This window comes from Apus apus, chromosome 10, assembly GCF_020740795.1.
Source record: "Apus apus isolate bApuApu2 chromosome 10, bApuApu2.pri.cur, whole genome shotgun sequence".
Lineage (NCBI taxonomy): Eukaryota > Metazoa > Chordata > Aves > Apodiformes > Apodidae > Apus > Apus apus.
The window spans coordinates 6,907,033-6,926,718 of NC_067291.1; the positions used below are offsets into that span (position 1 = coordinate 6,907,033).

A 19,686-nucleotide genomic window follows, 5' to 3' on the forward strand; every position below is an offset into this window, starting at 1 on the left:
TCCACAATATAAAACTATAGCTCATGAAGATCATCCTGTTAACATCTTACTCGCATCATTCCTTTGGTTTGCTTAAGGAGTCTAAATAACACAATTGCTCTGTAATGACTGACATCATTCTGTTTCCAATTGAGTCCTTCAATGCACAGCACTGTAGGTCCCCTGTGTTACCACATACTAATGCAAAAGGCATGTATTCTGGTTAAAAAAAATTGATGAGTTTGTCCTTTGAGGCTTGCTATTGCATTCAAGCAACATAGCTGACTGAATGCCGTGGTCTGCACCCTGCAGGTCCTCTAAGCCTCATGACAAATATGTGAGTTCCTTTCAAAACTGAGTAGTTAGAACACTTTGTGAAAAGGCTGGAGTGTGGGCAGGCTACACTTGTGTGTGTCTGTGTGTACATCCAGGTCTAGCTCACCCTTTGGTCTGTCTTGTCCCAGCATACAGGTCCCCATAACCTGGGCCTCCTTCTGTGTAGCACTTAATAGAATAATAAAATCCTTTAGGTTGGAAAATACCTTTAGGATCATCAAGTACAACCATTAACCAATTCCACTGCTAAACTCTGTCCCTAAGTAACAAATCCGGGGATGGTGACTCCACCACTTCCTTGGGCAGCCTGTTCCAGTGCTTGACAACCCTTTTGTGTGGAGAATTTTTTCCTGCTATCCAGCCAGACTCCTGATACTCCCCTGATACAATGTGAGGCCATTTCCTCTCGTTCTTGTCGTCCTGCACCCCCCTTCTCAGAGCTGCCCTGGCACTCCCCTGCTGCCTCATCGCTGCTCTAGCCCCTCAGCCACCCACCCCCTGTGCCCTCATGTGGTGTGAAGGCACTGCTTGACACTACCTCACATTTCTCTATTGTTTTATGAGGACTTTTAGTTATTTGCTTTAGCTAAGATTAGGAAAAAATATTTTCAAAACAGCAAAAGTAAAACTAGATACATTTTTATATCTTGTTTTATATCTGGATGAATCACACGAGATTTGTACAAGAGAAACATTTTATTGAAGTCCTGTATAAATTGTTTCTCCGATTCCTTGGATGCTGTTCGTATCATACCAGATTCTCTCAGGTACAAATTTCCAATTACAGAAGAAAAATATTGTGTATTCATTCCATGTCCTTTTGCTTCTTTCTTTGTGTTTTGTTTGTTTGTTTTTATTTTTTTTTAAACACCAGTGATAGCTTTTCCAATGCACATGGCTAAATATTTAAGACTGGATAAAGATTACAGACATAAAGAAGTAATGTATTTTTAAACACAATTCTTAAGGAATATCTGCAAGCATTTAATTGTCTACCTTTAGTGAACTTAGCTGCCATTGCAAATATATTTCACAGCACATGGATGATACAGAACAGGAATAACAGAGGCAGTTTTGTTATCAGAGAGCACTGGAAGCCAGAGCTGCAAAAACTTCATGTATCTTTGATACATTTAATTACTTTCAACTATATAGGAAGTGAATATAAACACAGGTGCTAATCCTGTAGAGATGTGTGCGTTTTCTTGACTTTTGCACACTACACTCTCCTATTGAGCTTAATGTGTTCGGTTTTTTTCTAATATGATCACTCTGTGGGACAAACCTTCTTTTACAGAAGTGATGAGAAATTGGCCACTGCTTTTCCAAACAGAAATATGGTTTTGCAATTCTGACGGAAAGAAAGGTCCATTGAAGACAGTGCAGAGACATCCTTTTAATTTATTTATACTGACAGTAATGCATGTGTAAATTGATAGTATTTTTGTATATTAATTACTGTTAATAGTATAAATTAATATAATACCAGCTAAAGTCTTTTATTCTGCACGAGAGCTTAATCCTGCATGATTTACAAACATGAGCAGCAATATCAATCCATGAATGAAGATATAAAATCAACACATATTTATTTTCCTGTCTAGATTAATGTGCCATATGGGTGCTGATTTTCATTATGTAATTTGTGCTGGAAATGGGAATAAGCACCATTATTATTCCAAAATACTGTTAATGCAATTAGCAATTTAAATCTACCTAATTATTAAAGTCTAGTTAAATTTGAAGAATCAGTTTTACTTCAATAAAAATGTCTAAGCAGATCATAAACTGCTTTTCATTATACATTACATTCTCCAGACTATATGAGATTATCATCTTCTGTTTTAAAATCTTTGTAAGTTTTTACCAATATAATGAAACAAGTCACAGGAACACATGCCAGTTCTAAAATACTCTATATACATCTTTACCTTGTCTCAGCTCCACTTGGCTATTCATTTTAGAAGGTCACAATGTTTAAGACCACATGAGTTAAATTTCTTACATTGTTCATGAATCATCTCAGTCTATACATTATATAACACTACTTAGTTCACACAAAAAAACATGGAGAATATTTGCAAAACTAAACAAAGATTTTCTGATGGTATCTCAGATTTGACAAGTGGTGTGTTTAGTGCCAATTCTGGCTCCCCAGGTGGTCAATAGTAGATAAAGTTGCTCTAAAACTGTCCATTGATTCAGCTTGTATCAAGATGGAGAACCTTGCCAAACTTGATAATCAACAAATGTTACCAAATTCTTGTTTGTTTTAAAGCAGTGTGTATGCAGGTGTTTATATATATATATACACACACATATAAAAGTATGTACCTGCCTGATCAAGGCTATGAAACCAGGGAGCACTGAAGTGCCTTTAGCAAATTAGGTGCCAGCTTCACCAATATATTACTCCAGTTTTACACTGTGGTTAATCTCCTGAGAGCAACTAGAGTAGTGCAGTGGCAAATCAGCACCTCAGCCCATAAAAGTTTGATCTATGAGGAGCTTGCATTTACTTCTTTGAGTAAACATACGGACGGACCTGTGCAACAGCAGCATGTCATTTGGTACATGCATTTAATTTGGAACAGGATTATAGTCTGCCTCTTTAGCCAGGTAAACGTTAATCCCTCAGACAAAATCTTACAGTCATGGTCCAGCCTCTCCCCATGTTGGAACCTCCTGCTTCATTTGGTGGATCTGCTTCTGTAGTTCATCTTTGTCCAGCTTCATTTTTGCTTCTAGAACTTGCTGCAGAGACCCAATGCTCTCATAGATAGCTGCAAATCCTAATTGCAGGGGAGAATTAAATTAGTTCATAATCTAAAGCAAGAGTATCACATAATTACTATCAGAATGCATTTCCTACCATAAAGCTCTGCTTTATGATGAAAAGTTCTGAAGGAAAATAGGATTGTAATTGTGTGCTGATGGCAAAAACAGCCAAGCCTGGGGAGAGCACTTCTAAGCTAGCAAGACATCACCTCTTGTTGCTGTGAATTTCATACTTAGTGAAACTCCTTTTTAATGCCACAGATGCAGCCATAACATGTGGCCCAAAAGTCTTTAAACTACTTTGATACATGCAAAGATATTTTGCATATTATTGTAGGTCAATCATTGTTACCATAATTCAGAATAAAGAACTTGGTAACTTCAGTCCTACCGGCGTTAACTTCAGCTTTCATTTCTTTTATATCTTCATTAATCTCGTTTTGAAGTTTGCCAATGCGAATATTTATCTTTTCTTCAGTCTGTTTTGCTTCGTGTGCTTCTATAGTTATCTTCTGTATTTCTTCTATTTTGTCAATTTTCTCAGCCATTTGGTTGAATTTCATCTCTATAGCTCTTTCATTCATTTCCTGGAGCCGGGAAAAATAATTTAAATTATTTACTCTGCATATGAAATTACAGTAGTCTTTCCCAAATATGCAATAGATATTGATTAATAATCTTTTATATGGAAGTCAAAGGTGTAAGGAATTATATTTTTTTATAAAAGGGTTTTAACTGACTGGATTACTGTCTATTTAGAAGTGACTGGATTTATTTGAAGACTCTCAGGCTGTGAGGATGCTATACTTGACATCAGTGAAGAGTTACACAGATATGGAGGAGGTCTGAAATTCTCACTCAAATAATATCTCAATTAGATATTAATAATGCTTTTGAATACTTCCTGAGAAGTATTATTAGGACATTTTAATGGAACTTACAGTGTTTTCCTTAAAAGTCAGTGAGAGTTGGTCTACTTTTTGCACAAGCTCTTTCTCAATCCTTTCATGTTCCTGCTCCAACCAGCTACGTGTAGACAAAATCTGGCTGCTGAGCTCCTCAATAGCATTTTTCAATCTAAGCATAACGGAAATTAGCAGATACAAAAGAGCAGAACTTTTTGTCATTCAGCAGTGACTTTTTAATAATCATGTTCATAAAAGCAATTAATGACAATTAGAAACATTCTTGACACCATATTAAGGTGAATCTTGGAACTTTACAGCTAGTAAGCTGGATAAGGTAACACTGTTCTAGAAAACAAAGATGAAAGAGCACAACAAAATAGCAGTTAATTATACAAAACCCATCACAACATATTGATTATGGTCGTTGTGTGTGTACACCTTAAATCTGAACAAAGATGTGGTATCCATTTATTTTAGTGGCAATGCTGCTTCATATAGCCCCGCTTATCTTGCCTATACCCACCTCAAGTTTACACCAACCAGTTGTGCCAGTGATGCTGTTTCTTTAGACAGTATTTTTTCCAGTGAAAACTGGAAATTTGGCTCTATTCTTTCATCTGGTTTGCAAATAGTTTTACTGACGTAACTGATGGGATTGCATGAGCATGGCAATAAGCACTTAGAAGTAAGGATGTGGATGGCTTAAGCCAGGACTGCTACTGAGTGAAATGCCTGGAGAGGATGTAATATCTGATGTATCTCTATATAGTGTCTAGAGTAGCACAGTAGCTTTTCATTAATAAATTAGGTATTTGGATTATATATTTGTATGTTAAGCCAATTTAAAATCCTAACACTTTGACAATGCAGTGCCTTGCTTCCTGATTCCTTGAGTTGAACTTTTTGCCCTGCTCTCAACAGTCACCTCCAGTATTTGTTGCTTCCTACCGTTTTTGCAGAAAGGTACCAGGGCACTCCCAAATTCCTTAGTTGCTTTATTTAATTTAATGCTAACTCTGCCTGAATACTTAACTAGGGACTTAAGAGGGCTTTTCAAAATTGCCTATCCACATTGGGAGCAGAATAACTGTTGAAAACGAGTCCCACTAGACAGACCATTGTGCTTTTGTAATATTTGTTGAGCACGTGTACATATTTAAACAGGTTCATGCTTTTGTAGGCCTAAAGATTACAACAGTCAAAGTTGGAAAACTGAGGCCGTCTGGCAAGGCACACAGCAGCACCAAGGTTTCCTGGACACTCACTTCATATCCAGGAGGTGGAGCTGTTGGTTGCTCTCTTTGTAAGCAACCTTCAGCTTTGCTTCTTGTTGCATTATTGATTGCTCTACTCTGCTCAGAAGATGAGAAATCTGAAACAAAATTTAGAATTTATTATTTTTCAACAGCATTTCATCACAGTCTCATTTGGGATGTTTTCATAACAGTAGAGAAGATTTTAAAGGCCGTTTTTGCTGACATTTCAAAAAGTATTGAATTTACATGTTTTACTTCATAATGAAAAGTATACTATCTTTGCAGATTAAAGTATCAGTACTGTGAAAACTGTAATTTTTCGGCCATAAGTAATTTTTACAGTCTTGCCTTTAAAGCACCTGCCAGCTCCCCACTTTGAGATAACTGAATTTTCACAATCCATGTATCTCCACATTGTCACATAAGCAGAGTAAATGAATGGCAAATCACTCCACCAATACTGAATTATATTCTTCATCACTTCGTGTATAATGGCTATTGCAGTGACAACAGTGCTAGGTTTAACTGAGGGTAGGTCATTACTAGCAGAAAATATTTCTCACCAAAATAATTAGCCAGTTTTACAAAACATGCTGTTCTGTTTTACAAGATTCATGACAATATGTTCCTATTGTGCTGGCATGCTAATATACTATACTGAGTCTTCCAAGAAGGGTAAAGTGGATTTTAACCATTTATCTACTGCAAAAAGGAAGATGTAAAATACTTTTGTTGCCTAAGAAAATGGGAAGGCCTTGAGATGGAGATTTGAATAATCCTTTTCCTTAGTGTCCTAAGTCTGTGCTTGTATCTGGTGCTCAATTCCATTCTCATACACAATGGAAGAGAAAACTTATGGGCCAGTTAATGGATCATCAGAACCCAAACCCAGTTGTTTGGGGTTTTTTTGCAGACCTTCAAAAATTGTGTTCAGATACATATATAATCATCCTGGGAGGGAAAAAACATCCAGAGAAAGACACTGATCCTTGCATTGTTGTGGTAGTTTTATAGAGCAACACTTCAGGTTCACATTTCAACTGCAAGAAGCCATTCAGGCCAGAAATCACTGACTTCATTCCTGGAGTCCTTTCAGGTGCCTTTAAATACTAGCCCCTTCTACACAGAATGCAAAAGGCAGCAAATTAAGGACCTTTTTTCAGTTAGACCAGTGCAGTAATGCAGCCAGCTACCAATATTCAATCTAATAAGACTGTGAGAAGATACACCTCTCCTTTTGTAAACCTGTGCCCTCCTAGGATGATTTACAGTAAGGGAATCAGTGTGAATTAAACTATAACTCTTACCCGTACATGGATCAGTTTGGTCCAAATACCGTACCTGTATTTCTGCCTCTTTGATTTTAGATTCTAAGATCAGCTTGGAGGTGTGTTGGTCTTTACTTAGGCTCTGAAGTCTTTCATATGTAATTTTATGCTCTGCAGACAGCCTGGCTAACCCAGCATCACACCTGTTCAAGTAAATAAATACCAAAGCAGCAGCTGAATAGACTATAAGGTCAGTGCTTTTTAAATTATCATTTCTAGACTGGGCATTTCTGAAATTGCTGGCTGTCTAGTGAAACGATGCCTTAATGAGTCTGCAAAAATGGTGCTGTATCTCATAGTACTCAGCAAACTGCTCCCAAATGGGAATAAAGGTCAAGCAGTCTGACACATACACTTCTGTTATCTTGTCACTGACATAGGATGTGTAGCCTGGGTTGTTATCAGTCAGGGAAATCCCATTAGAAATGCAAAGATGCAGAATGTCAATACTTTGTATTTTTGCCATGCTCCAAAAGACATCTGTTAAGGTGTGTATGATTTCACATACATGATTAGAAGCCTAAATAATTCAGGACCATTTTTTCATTATTGTAGCTGTGTTCCTTTGAGTTTTACATTCTTCCTTTTATTTGTGAAATAGTAGTATACAATGAATATGTCTAATAAGCAATGGGGGGCAAATTTTAGAGTTATTAGTCTTTTTTTAGGTAAAACTGTCATTGAAAGCAATGATAATTTTGTCTCACAAAAGACTATGAAATGCAGTTCTGGAACATTATTATTATTGTTTCTTTTCTTCACATTGGAACATTTTTTGATACTGTAACATTTTCAGGATAAATGTGCTATAGAATATGTGCAGTTTTTACCACTTATCAAAAATGCCTTGGTCAGGTGGATTTCATTAACAGTAATACAAGAAGGTTATTAACTGAGCTGTAAAAATAAAAGTACTATAATTTCAGGAGTAAGACCTCTGTGAAGTATGAGTCATGCATAATTTTTTTTGCTAAGGGAAATAGGCAATGTTATCAAATTCGATCTATGGAACTGATGGAGAACAGAGAGCAGTTACAATTTAAGGAAGACAAAAGGCAGTAAAATGAGACAAGCTAAGGCACATTAAGTCATTACCTAAAGCAATGCCACATTTAAACCTCTTTTTAGTCACATTTCAGTTTGAAGGCTTTCATTTCAACATGCATTTTCATCACCTGGGTTACAGTAACTACCATTCTCATTAAACATGAAGGGAAAGTAACAGCTAAAATGACAAATGGAGCATCTGCTTAGTATTATGGGACAATTTCAATATGAAAATAATCAGCAATGCAAAGTAACACATAGAAATTATAAAACTTGTGGAAATTAATGTATAGTTCAGCGCTTCAGCATTGTGAGAGCAATTGGTAATATCTGTAGGAAGACCAGCTAAGGTTTACATAGCAGTGAACTGTACTTGTAGGCCTTACAAACAGGCAGTTTGTTTATAAAGATGAGAGGCCACATCACTCTAGTTACCAAAAGTTTATGATCTCCAAAAAATTGTTAGTTGTGTTTCTCTGAGGCATGACAGAACATATAAAAAGCACCAGCTTTGAAACTACTGTAGCAAATGTAAACAGCAGGCATCTGTAATTGTTTTTAAGGCAAATTAGTGTTTTGAGTTTAATCACAGTGCATCTCTCTCCCTTGTGGATCTCCCTTACATGATCAAAGGGGTCATCTAGTTGCGTGGAAATGGAAACATCAGAATTCTGACTACGTTAATTTAGTCTTAGCCTGTGTATTAATCCGATTATTTTGGTTTTCTACAAGGATACTTGAATTGGCACCCTTTCCATTGTCTCTAGCTGTGGAATGTGTTGGGTTTTTTTTAATAAGATGAACATATGGAAAACCATGAGCTTTGTAACACTTCTCATTCAAGTTTCTACTGCATGATGGGTCAGAAGAAAATCAGCAATCTAAGCAAAAGGACACATTATAGTTTGGAATTTTTCCCTGGAGAGAAGGGGGAAAAAAAGGCACACTACAATCGCCCTTGAATTTCCCATATCTCTGAAAGTTCTGCTTTGCTATTTCTTTATAGATTCATATTTAAATGACAGTGGAATTCTTCTTAATAATGGAACTACATGTTTCTGAACACTGAATTTAAATTCCTGTCTATATGATGAAGCCCGCGGGGCTATGGATATAAGGACGGAATTTGAAAACAACTTTAGAGGTTTGGTCATCTTAAAAGCACAAGGGAAAAAATGAGAACTAGATTAAGATTTCTAGGAAGAACAGTAGTTTACAAATACAAGAGCTGTACATAAAACCATTTTATACAAAGACGTGCACAATAAATTCTGTTTCACGTCTGAAATGCTAGAACTGTCCATACAAACAACCTGGTGTGGTTTTTCACGTGCAGTTGAACACATGCACTGTTGAAATTTGGAGCAAAGATGCACTAAAATGTGTTCCTTTTACTGCTGTTTAATTGTGTAGGATATTTTCTGGGAGTTAAGATTGGCAAGCTGTGTAGTGATGTGAAATTTGTAAATGAAGAATAAATTGAGAGATGTCATAGTGCCAAGACTTATTCTCAGTTTCAGAATAAAATATAATTATAGAAACCAGTAATGTTTAATATAAACAGTGAAATTATCAAACAACTGCCTTCCAAGTCATAGTAAGCAAAAGCAGAAGTTATTTTCCTGGCACACTGAAGAGTATTTTGTTGTCTTTGATTTCTAAGAAATGAAAACAAATGGTTGCTCTATTCAGTATCACCAGGGCCTAGATAAAACTGAGAATTACACCAATGTTCTGCAACAGAACGCTGTATAAATATGCTGTAATGGTACATACAGATGTTTAATGTTCCTGTTTTATTATAATGGGAGATGTTTCAAAGTGCCAGTGTTTCAGTGGAAAACAAATAGCTGAAAAATAAGTAGTGAAAAGCAAGTTGGTACATCCAGGGGATCAACCGGGCAAGAACAGCAGAGTTGGTAGATTCCGAATAGCCTGGATCAGGGAGCCCAGGTCTCGTTGTGTGTGCCTGGTAGGTGGCAAGTAGCCAGAGTGCAGCAGATTTGTTGTACTGATGAAGTTCAGAAATCCAGCACATCCCAGATGCATCAGACTCATTTTCTGTGCAGTGTAGGAAAATCTGCCTACATGTAATGAGTCCAGTGTGTCTGAAATGAATCAGATCTATATAAGAAATCATCTATATATGCAAAGGAGGCCAAATTTGAACATGCATAGCTGCCATTTCTCTGGGTGTTTCAGCTATCAGGAAGCTTCTAGAGACAGCTGTTGCTATCGTTCTGACCAGGCTGCTGTATTCAAACTTTGCAGACAAATTAGCATAGTCCACAAGTTATTATGTAAATAAATTATAAGGCATTGCTCATGAGTTTTATGATCTAATATCACTAGAAATAGAATTGGTACATATGTGTTGTAGAAAATTGCCAACATCAGGTACAGAAGGCTGGAGTAATTGATGTATCAGCATCTACCTAATTCTCTGCTGAATGTGTCACTGAATTGAATATAGGTAATATTTTTCTTCAAGTTAATGATAATGCTGATTCTTAGGAAAATGTACAGCATCATTCCTGGTGAACACTATAATGGTGCTTTACAAATTCATCAGTAAATTATGCATAATAAGAAATGGCCCAGAGACTAAGAGCTGTAATGTGTATTCAGCCTTCTTCTTCTTCTAGGGCTATTAGTTGATTCTGTGATGCAGGTGAGGCCAATTGTGAGATCAACCCAAGGCTCACTCCTCCAGAGCTGTGGGTAGTGTGGTTTAGGAGCTGTGCTTCGAAACTGTATGTGCATGTAGGGATCCCTGTTCTCATCATTGAAAGCAGCAACCCTCAAGAAATAATGTGACAGTTGTTCAATGATATATTGGCATGTTACAGAACAGTTGGTGTTAGGAAATAAACACCACTCTCTCCAATATTGAAGTTGAATAGGATGTTTAGTATGCTTGTAATTACTGGAACTGAAATTTGGCCAGAATCCTGAGATACAGAGTAAAAGGACCAAAAGGTTCAGACTTAGGTGTGGCACATATAAACTGATTGACCCTGATTGTCCATCTGCACACTTGGAACCTAGAGCAAATGTGCTGTGCTTGGAGGTAAATCAGCCAACAGTCACTGCAGCCTGAGCCAGGCTCTGGACTTGGCCTGTGGCTCAAAGCTAAGCCACAGTAAGTTGGTAACCCACAGTAACCTGATCATGTTTCTAAGATTTCATTCTTCGAACTCACCAGAAAGTGAGCAGAACTAGATGTAAAAGTGAAGTTACATTAGGTGAGTTCAGCTTATTTTATACAAAGAACATTAGCTAGAGTAATCAGAAAGTGGTTATCCCAGGGAAAGTTTCTGGTAAGTATCTGTATAGTGCCAACAGCATAAGAAAGTGCCATCTTGACCATCACCTCCACATGTCACTTTAATCATTATTCGCAGTAACACTAATATTCGAAGTAGAATGTATCTGTAAATAAAGGCAAATAGCTTTCTCCCATGGCATGCCCCAGTCTCAAGTTAGTATGGCTACAGGAAATTTTTATCCCAGTACTCTCAAACCAGGACACATGGAACATTGCTTTAACTTGATTTCTTATAAATGGAAGTTTATTTTCTTCCTTATTCAGGGAAATTTTTTGGGTAGAGAGCATAATGCTGAATAGAAGATAACAGTTAAAAGACAAACTGATTCTCTTATGGTGGTGAATAGAAATCTCCAACATTTGTTGCACAGTCTGACATAAGGCAGATTGGTATAATCTTGTAGAATTATCAGATAAATTGCAACCCAGGCACAGTACAAGGGCATTGCCCTCAGTAAATACAGAAATAAATCCTGGCACAGACTGCACGAGTCCACCACCAATCCCCAAGTAGTGGACTGGACAGACACGGGCCCCATTGTGAAGCCCATGCCGGCATGTGTTTACTCACTTCTGTTCTGTTACTGAAAGCAAAGGCAATAGATTGTGCTTCACAAGGTGCCAGTAACTCTGCTGCTCCTAATATGGGCCTCTCTCAGGATGCAATATGATCCCAAGGTGGACTTCATATATAAGGCAGCGGGAAGAACTGAGCATGCAAATTTGTCAGGGATTTCTCAGTGAGATCTATATGTGTATGTATTTCTCTATATATTTCAGGTTCTTGATTTTACAAAATAAACTTGCCCAGTTCTTTCCTGTTTACTAAACGATAGTACAGAACTTAAAAGTATGTAAAACCTCTCCAGAGTATTCTTTATAAAATGGGCTAGGAGAGGTACAGTGGAAACTTCAAACGGTCAATTTATGAGAAAACTTTAATGCAATCAAAATTCCTCCCTTATTATTGTTGTAGGCTGTTGAAGGTTATCATTAAATCAGTTGAAGTACAAAAGAGAAAAAGAAAAATGATCTGTGCAGTATAGACATTAGGTCAAATTTATGTCAAGTATTAATTCCACTGAAGTTATGATCCAAGCAACTTTATGCTAGATTAGTTCCTTTTCCTACAGCTATACAGGTCTTTTGTGTTTGATTTTACAGACACTTAAGCAAATGTTGTTGTGCTGGGGTTTGTAAATGTGCCATTGATGGCACAACCTGAAGTTTGTCTAGTTGCACAATTGTTAACCTGGAGTTCAAAGTAGCCTGTAAAAATCTCTGTTATTTTATATTTTTCTGTTCCTCATGTCAGGTAGCCTGTGCAGTTTTTAATACGGCTACCAAATAACTGAATGCACAGATTTTTACTTCTAAAATACCTGGAAAAATACGCAGCTATTCTGTTCCTTACAGGTACAGATTGTTCCATGCTCCCTTTATAATTGTGTCAATTTGTTTCAAAGATAGATCAGTCTAGCCATAGTACTTTTAAAAGCTGAACCAAACACCAATTCCTAAGGAATCTGATGTAATTTATTAAAAACTTATTTTAGGAATTAAGGGTAATATTGTAAAGTTTAATATGTAGTACTGGACTTCAAAGGATTATTATTTGTTCTCTTGAAAACACTGAGCAAAATTATCCTGGGAATTTTGCCAAAGTTGAGTTCAGCCCGTTATCATTAACATTCATATTTCAAGATTAAAACACCCTTAGCTAGTCCCCAAAATACACTTCTATGTTGACTTTTACCTTGCAACTCTTCCCCTCAGATCTCCTAAACCAGAAAGTTGCCTCATTTCCAGGCTCTTCAGGGTAGAATTTGTTCCATAGCTGAGATTGTCTCTGACACGTATCTGTTCCTGCAGCATCTAGAAAGCATTCATATGCAAATATAAACTCAGTATGACAGATTTAATGTACACTTTAAATGTCACTTGTTATTTTCCAGTATTTCAGTAACACCAGATAGGATTTTATCATTATTAAAAGCTTTGCTTGTATTGTACTAAACCAGATACCTTTTAGGTGATGTATTATTTCTTATTCTTGGTGTACAATGTGCACATACATACCATAATATGTATAAGGTATAACTTGACAATGGAGTGGAGATGTAAATATTAATTGTTGTCCTTTCATTTTCCCCACCACACCCCTGTTGCTCATTGCAGCAGAGGTCAGACGTGAAGTCATGTATCTGCATGTGATTAGGTCATAAAAATGAACGGTTGGGTTTGGCTACTGTGTGTCATCAGTAAGTCAGAAGTAAAAGAAAGTTTATTATGGAGCTAAGGCATTTCCTAGTGTTTATACAGTACAGCCTTTGGACTGAAGTTGAGCTGGGTATTAGTGTCGCATTAATTCATTTTTGCAAGGTTTTCTAGTGCAGCTTTTGAAAGTAAGTGTATTAGTACCACAAAGGTTTCTGTGTTTATATGCTAATATCCTGTGCACTTTTTGTAGCCACTGAAAGAATTATGTAATCTGCAAACAGTTTTTCAAGTTATAAAAACAATTTACAAGCTTACAGGATCTTCAGACCTTGTCTGACCTTTAATTATCCTGTGGTCAACTTTCTTATTAAACTAGAAGGAATAAGCAGCTGAGATGGGGTTAGTCCTGTGAAAAATTCTTAACATACCTCAATGTCCCGATTAAGCTGCCTCACTATAGCCGTTATGTTTCGGATATGTTCTTCCAAGAGCTGTCGAGCCAGCCGGTCGCCCCCCCCTTTGTTCTGCATTCTGTGCAGGGTGGAAACAATGTCCTCCTTAATGCGGAAAGCATGTTCCACAAGAGCCGCCGTTGTTTTCTCATGGCTTAGGATTCTGTCTTCCAGCTGATCCACCAGGCTCGCAGATGCCAGCGGGACCGCTGTCAGCGCCTGGCTGTGCAGCGGTATGTTTCGAACCCGTCTGGTGAAGAAGAATATCCAGATATTGTGAAGTTCTCACACAAAAGTCTGTCATGTTTTTCCACAGGAGACAGTGCAATACTATCTCTGTAGCTACAGTGAGGAGAAGCACCAAAATACTCACAGAGAGAGACCCACTGCTACAAATATGTGGGTGCTGTGAGGCTACTGTGTGTATCTTGTACAAAGACAGGTCAGGCTCTTTTTCTTCCTCTTTAAGGAAGCTTACAAAGTATGGGATCTTAAGAAAATTATATTAGCGTTATAAAAGTAGTTACAAATCAGAACTATAATTTGATTAAGAATCCAAATTTAAACCCTTTTACTGAGTTTTAGAAGCAATGCTATTTGTCTCTACAGTTTTCAGGTGTAATCAAGGCAATAACTGTAGAAGCTAGGTACTGCAAATTAAATGGAAACAGCCTGAGATTAAAAAGGAGTAGCTTGTATCCATTCCTTTTCTCAGTCTCTATAGCTATCCCGTGGTACCATATAGAAGCTTGTTCTCCCATGAACTGGACAGGAGTATATATAGGCGTGGAAACTGAGGAGAGACCAGAATTAGGGCAAGCATCTCATAGTCTTAAAAGTAAAATTTTTCCCCCAAATAGCTTACATTTGGGTACCTGGAATAATAGATTCTTCAAGAGACCTTTGCACTGCATAGCTTCCATGGAAAGCAATGGAGCTCATGGGTGCTCAAAGTGAAAAAATTAGGCTAGTAATACCTACAATTTTTTCCTGCTGCTATATTCTCTGAAGAATAAAGACAATTTTCAGAAGCATAAGTGGAAGATACAAGTTCAAGCCCACTTAGAAAGAGGAGATCATTTGCTCAGGACTCTGTTATTTACTCTGTATTCTCTGTGTGTTTTCCTGTTAACGAGCCAAATTAACATTTTACTTTACTGTGATGATATTGATGAGGACTACAACAAAGGTCACTTCTGGCTCTGAGTTTTCACACTTACTCCATACTATTACAAGACTGGTTGAAGTATAATATTCCTGGACTTCTACTCAGTTACAATTTAAGATAATTAATTTATTTGGGAAAGGTGTAAAAAAAAGCTGGAATTGTGATTTGTGCCACCTGAACGAGTCTACGGCATTTCACTTTGCTTTGCATACAAATGCCAAAGTCCCAAGTCACAGCATTACTACACATAGGGAGCTGAGAGACACATCATACTCTGCAATATGAAGATTTTTTTTTTTACATTCCAAACTGTACCTTTCAGAATGGGCAAGAGTTGGGAAGATTGGGCTTCGCTGGGCCATTTTCTGGTCAATAATTTAAGTCTGTTGAAAAAGTACACATTGAATTATTGAATAGTTTATATCTGGCACGGAAATGTCTTAATGTTTCTGCTTTAAGTGAATGGTTAAGTAAAGTTTAAGATTATGCTGACAGCTCTATCTTGGAGTTCAAGTATTGCTTATGAAATAAATGCAAATAAAAATCAATACAAAAGAACAAAAGAATTCAAAATAAAAATGGCTACAAAGCTTTTTACAGTGAAAATGATACTCTTGAAAAAGACAAGGTTGACAGCCTTGAAATGGAAATCTGCTCCTGACCCACAGAACTGGTTTGGCAGGACAGAGGCAAACAAAATTCTTGTCCCCGATCTGTCTACTGGTCTCAGACATCATCAATCAGTGAATAAAAATGTAAGGTCTACAGGATTATCATAAAGCTTAGGAAAGTACTGAGCTTTCCTAGATTAGTGCTAGGCTGAAGAATGAAATAAAAATGTTTCCTGACAGCAGATTATTAGGGGTAAGGTGTTTTTTAGGTAAAAACATTGGCAGTCTGAAACCTCAACATGTTAGACATCAGCATCGTTTAGCAAAACTGAGGCTTTTATTAGTTTATCTTCAAATCTAAATGACCACACTGGATGTTGCAAGTATATTCTTCTGTGTTGAGAATATAGATTCTGTTTTCAATTTTTAGACATAGCCAGCCAGACTGTGACAGACGTTGCAGCAGGGTAGGTCTGTTAAATAGCTTCAGAAAGACATTTTTGATGTCTTCCTGTAAGTGGGACCAGCACCTGGCTCAGTCGCTTTGTCCACTGACAGAATTACATCAATTCAACTCCAGCTATTCCATGCTACGTAAAGCAAAATGCCATTTTTAACTATAAAGAGTATGAGTGTGGCCTGAACCTGAATTCCTTCGGTATCTAAAATCCTCGCTGAAAACTAAAGAATGATGCATGAAAAGAATTTTGCAATTGCTTATGAAATCAGGTACAAACACAAAGAGATAAATAGGGTTATTGAAATGAAGTAGTCATATATTTATTGTAAAGAAGTGGTAGGACTATCCCCCAAGATCTGAAAATGCAAGGCATGTTTGTGCTTTAGAATTATATGAAAGCACTGCCTGAAAGCCATGAACAAACATTGTCACAGTATGTGTTTTCTATTTATAGCACAGTGCTTCAGAAACTACAAATTAGAAAAAAAAATAGTTTTAAGAGGAGCTGGGTTGCTGAGCAGCAATGACACTAGACTAGAATTCAGAAGGTCTGTTTTTAAATCCTTTCTCAATCTCAGATCCTGATGACTTGGACAAGTTCTTCTGTGTCTACTGACTCCTTTTCCCTGTATGGAAGACAGAGATCATTGATACCTACCTCCTTCTTTAAGTTCTGATATGCCTATCAGCAAAAAGCACAGTCTAAGAGCTGGGTATCATTGTGATGACTTTGCATTCAACATCCTGTGCAGACACAATGCCCAGCCCTGCAGTCTGTCCCACATGCTTGTTGTTTCCTGGTTGTTTTTTTAAACAATGCCCCAGCTCTGTGGGGCCTCCCCACTAGCTGTACCACCAGGGAGTACAATAACCAGGCACCTGGTTCTCAGTAGATCTGAACTCATTCATTCTTAGTCCTGTGGGCCAGAGCACATTTTAACCATCTTGATGCAGTGAAGCATTTAAACACAATTTAACTTTAAACACAGGAATGTCTCACTGATATAAGAAGAGCTATGTGTTTCAAAGCAGCAAAGCACTGGATGCTACCTAGAAAAATGAAGAACAAATATTAAAGTCTGTACATCTAGCAGAGTCCTAGTGAATGACTTATAAAAACAGCCAGACAAAAAATCCTCAAGTCTTTCAGTCTTACGGCTTTCAGTATCTATTTATTATCTATCATAAAAACAAGTATGCAGCAGAGTAAGCATAGGATTGCCTGAAGTTTTTACTTTTTCTGCCAGCCTACCATTAGATTGCAGCTAAATGCAAATCTCTGGAGAAACTGTGCCCATGAAACAAAAGTTACACAGATGGAGTTCTTATTCATTTGTTATTGCTAACGTAAGCACCTCACTTGGTACACAGTGAACAGCTCATCATCAGTTAGGAGATTTCTTCATCTCATGCAACATCCTGAAAGGATGCCTTAAGATCTTGTTCTGCAGTTGTACAAAACTTTTCTGCAGTTTGGAGCTATTTGCAATAAACAGTAAGAGAGAGGTGGTAGAACTGATGTCCAAGTCCCTCTCTATGAACATATATGAATACCAATTTAGATTAATAAATATAAAATAAATACAAGATGTTCTGATGCCTAGGTTGAGAGAAGTGCAATTTCACATAGCTCCAATTTTAAAAGTAGTAAACTGGGATCAATTTAGATACTGGTTGAAATGCTGGCTTCAGATTCTTCTTTTTTTTAAATTATTTTTTTTATTATGTTGTCCCTTGCTTGATACTGCTATAGGAATTGAAATAATGATATATTAACCCAGTAAATTTTGGTTGATTGATTTGATTTACTGAATATTCCAAATATACTTGTCACATGAATGAGGTGAAGATTTTTCCCAGTTGTAAATGGTATGACTGATTGACAAAAGCAACAGTTCACCTGATACATAAGGAAGCTTTTCCATATAAATATGAGGTATTCTTTATAATTTATTTAAGTCACTGACATCAGACATGTAAAAGCTCGAAAAAAGATCATACACGGGCCATGCTGAAGAGACACTTCTGGCAATGCAAAGTTCACGCCTTCCTATTTGTACTGTGGCATTCCTTCCCCACGTCAGCAGATGCCTTCCTTGCATGTTTATTTTCTGCGGGTTCTCCATTTCTCCTGTTTTGAAGGGTAATCACATCTATAGTCTTCATTTCTCCATCTTCCATTCTAGCCTATGTCTAATACTTGCTGTAATGCCAGAGCATTTTTCACATCGATTCTTATGTCTGTGGTGTGGGAAAGCATTATTGTCCCTGAAACTGTAATTTTCCTTATGCTGCTGGTAGGGAAGTGAAGCACGGGGAGGGCTATGTGACTTGCCACAAGTCACACGGCAATAAAGGCAGACTGAAATACCTGCCTAGGCAAACACTTTAATCACCCTTTTCTTCTTAAAATAGAAGCCGCTGTGGTTGCTACACGGGGAGCATATGACAGCACCACCCCGGGAGCCGCAAGATCCCGGAGTTCCTCCGAAGCTCTTTCGGGCAAGGTTTTGAAGTAAGCGAGAAAGTCCCTGTGTCACAACTCAGCGGAAAGATAGGTCAAAACCCGACTGCACTCGCGAGTCACATGAAAGAGACCCTTGCAGAACCTCTCTGCGCTGCTGTGACATGTTGTGGCCACGCATGCAGCGTGCTGGGGGGTGCAGGGACGCTTCCCACGGGGAGAGGGGGAACCGTGCCAAGCTCCGAGCCCGGCCGAAGGGTCCTCTTGAGAAACAGGTCTGATCGGCTCAGGTGCTTGACTGTGCTAATGCAGCTACGAAGCCTGTGGGATTCCGTCTGGATGCCCCGTCCCAGCCCGCGCTCCGCCCGGCCCTCAGCTCTGCCGGGCCCGGCCCCGCGGCGGGAGGGTCATCGGTAAACACGGGGCGTGCAACAGCTGACAGGACACCACAGCGCGGACACCACTCGATGGCCATGCAACACGGAGGGACAGAGCTGGGACAGACGCTGCGGCGGGCGCAGGGCGCTGCGCTCACTCACCGGTGCCGGATCCGGGCAAGACGGGGCTGCCCCGCGGTCCCGCAGCCCCGCGCCCGCGCAGCCCCGCTCTTCAACGCGCTGCCCCCGCTGCAGCACCCCTGAGCCAAGCGGCGGAGCCGGGGTCTCCGCCCGCCCGTCGGTCCGCGGCGTGGGGCCCGGCTGCGCGGAGCGGAGCGGAGCGGAGCGGGGCTGCCGCCGCCGCAGGCCGCGCTGCGGGAGCGGGAGCGGTTGCCAGGACGCCGTCACCATGGGAACGCGGGGGGGGCAGCATCCAGCCGCCGGGACAAACCCCTCCTCGTCGCTTCCTCGAAGATATTTGATAGCAGTGTCCGCTCCCCGGGAAGGAGGGAGGGGCGAGACCCCGCCAAGAGCAGCTGCCTTCCCTGTGGCTCCGGGGGGAGCGGGGAAAAGCGGGGCGGGGGCCATGCCTGCGGCTCCCGCACCAGCAAATGTCGGCTCCAGGCAGAAAGTTCGGTGGTGGCAAACCAGCAGTTACTCTGAATTTGTAATGGTGCAAAAGAGCTGAGAGTGTGACTGAAAGCATGGATTTTTCCAGAGCACATAGCAAATCCTGGCAGAATACAAGACTGTGGAAATCAGTGGCGAGTAAGATCTTTGTTTGTAAGGTTTCCAGGCTATGTTTTCAAACAACATCCAGCGTGTAGCTTCAATAAAACTCTGTATTTCACAGGAAAGACAATCTGCCCGTTTGTGTGGCAGAGGCATATGAGCTAAGAGAAAGTATTACTGGAAAAACAAAGTCTATAGAGGGTGTGTCTGCCTTCACTTTTGTTTCCTGATTGTGTCATTAT

The 19,686-nt window shown here is 38.9% G+C and overlaps 1 protein-coding gene across 1 annotated transcript; it reads right to left on the reverse strand.

Annotated features, from left to right (window-relative positions):
* Nucleotides 1-1,025: 1,025 nt before the first annotated feature.
* On the reverse strand, nt 1,026-19,300 carry FAM81A (family with sequence similarity 81 member A). The gene is made up of 11 exons (XM_051628539.1): nt 19,164-19,300; nt 18,875-19,084; nt 15,116-15,183; nt 14,498-14,579; nt 13,609-13,882; nt 12,717-12,835; nt 6,599-6,728; nt 5,267-5,373; nt 4,035-4,170; nt 3,485-3,680; nt 1,026-3,107 (listed from the first exon to the last, which is right to left on the reverse strand). The coding sequence occupies exons 1-11, from the start codon at nt 19,298-19,300 to the stop codon at nt 2,968-2,970; spliced, it is 1,599 nt and encodes a 532-aa protein (XP_051484499.1). The 3' UTR covers nt 1,026-2,967.
* Nucleotides 19,301-19,686: the final 386 nt, after the last annotated feature.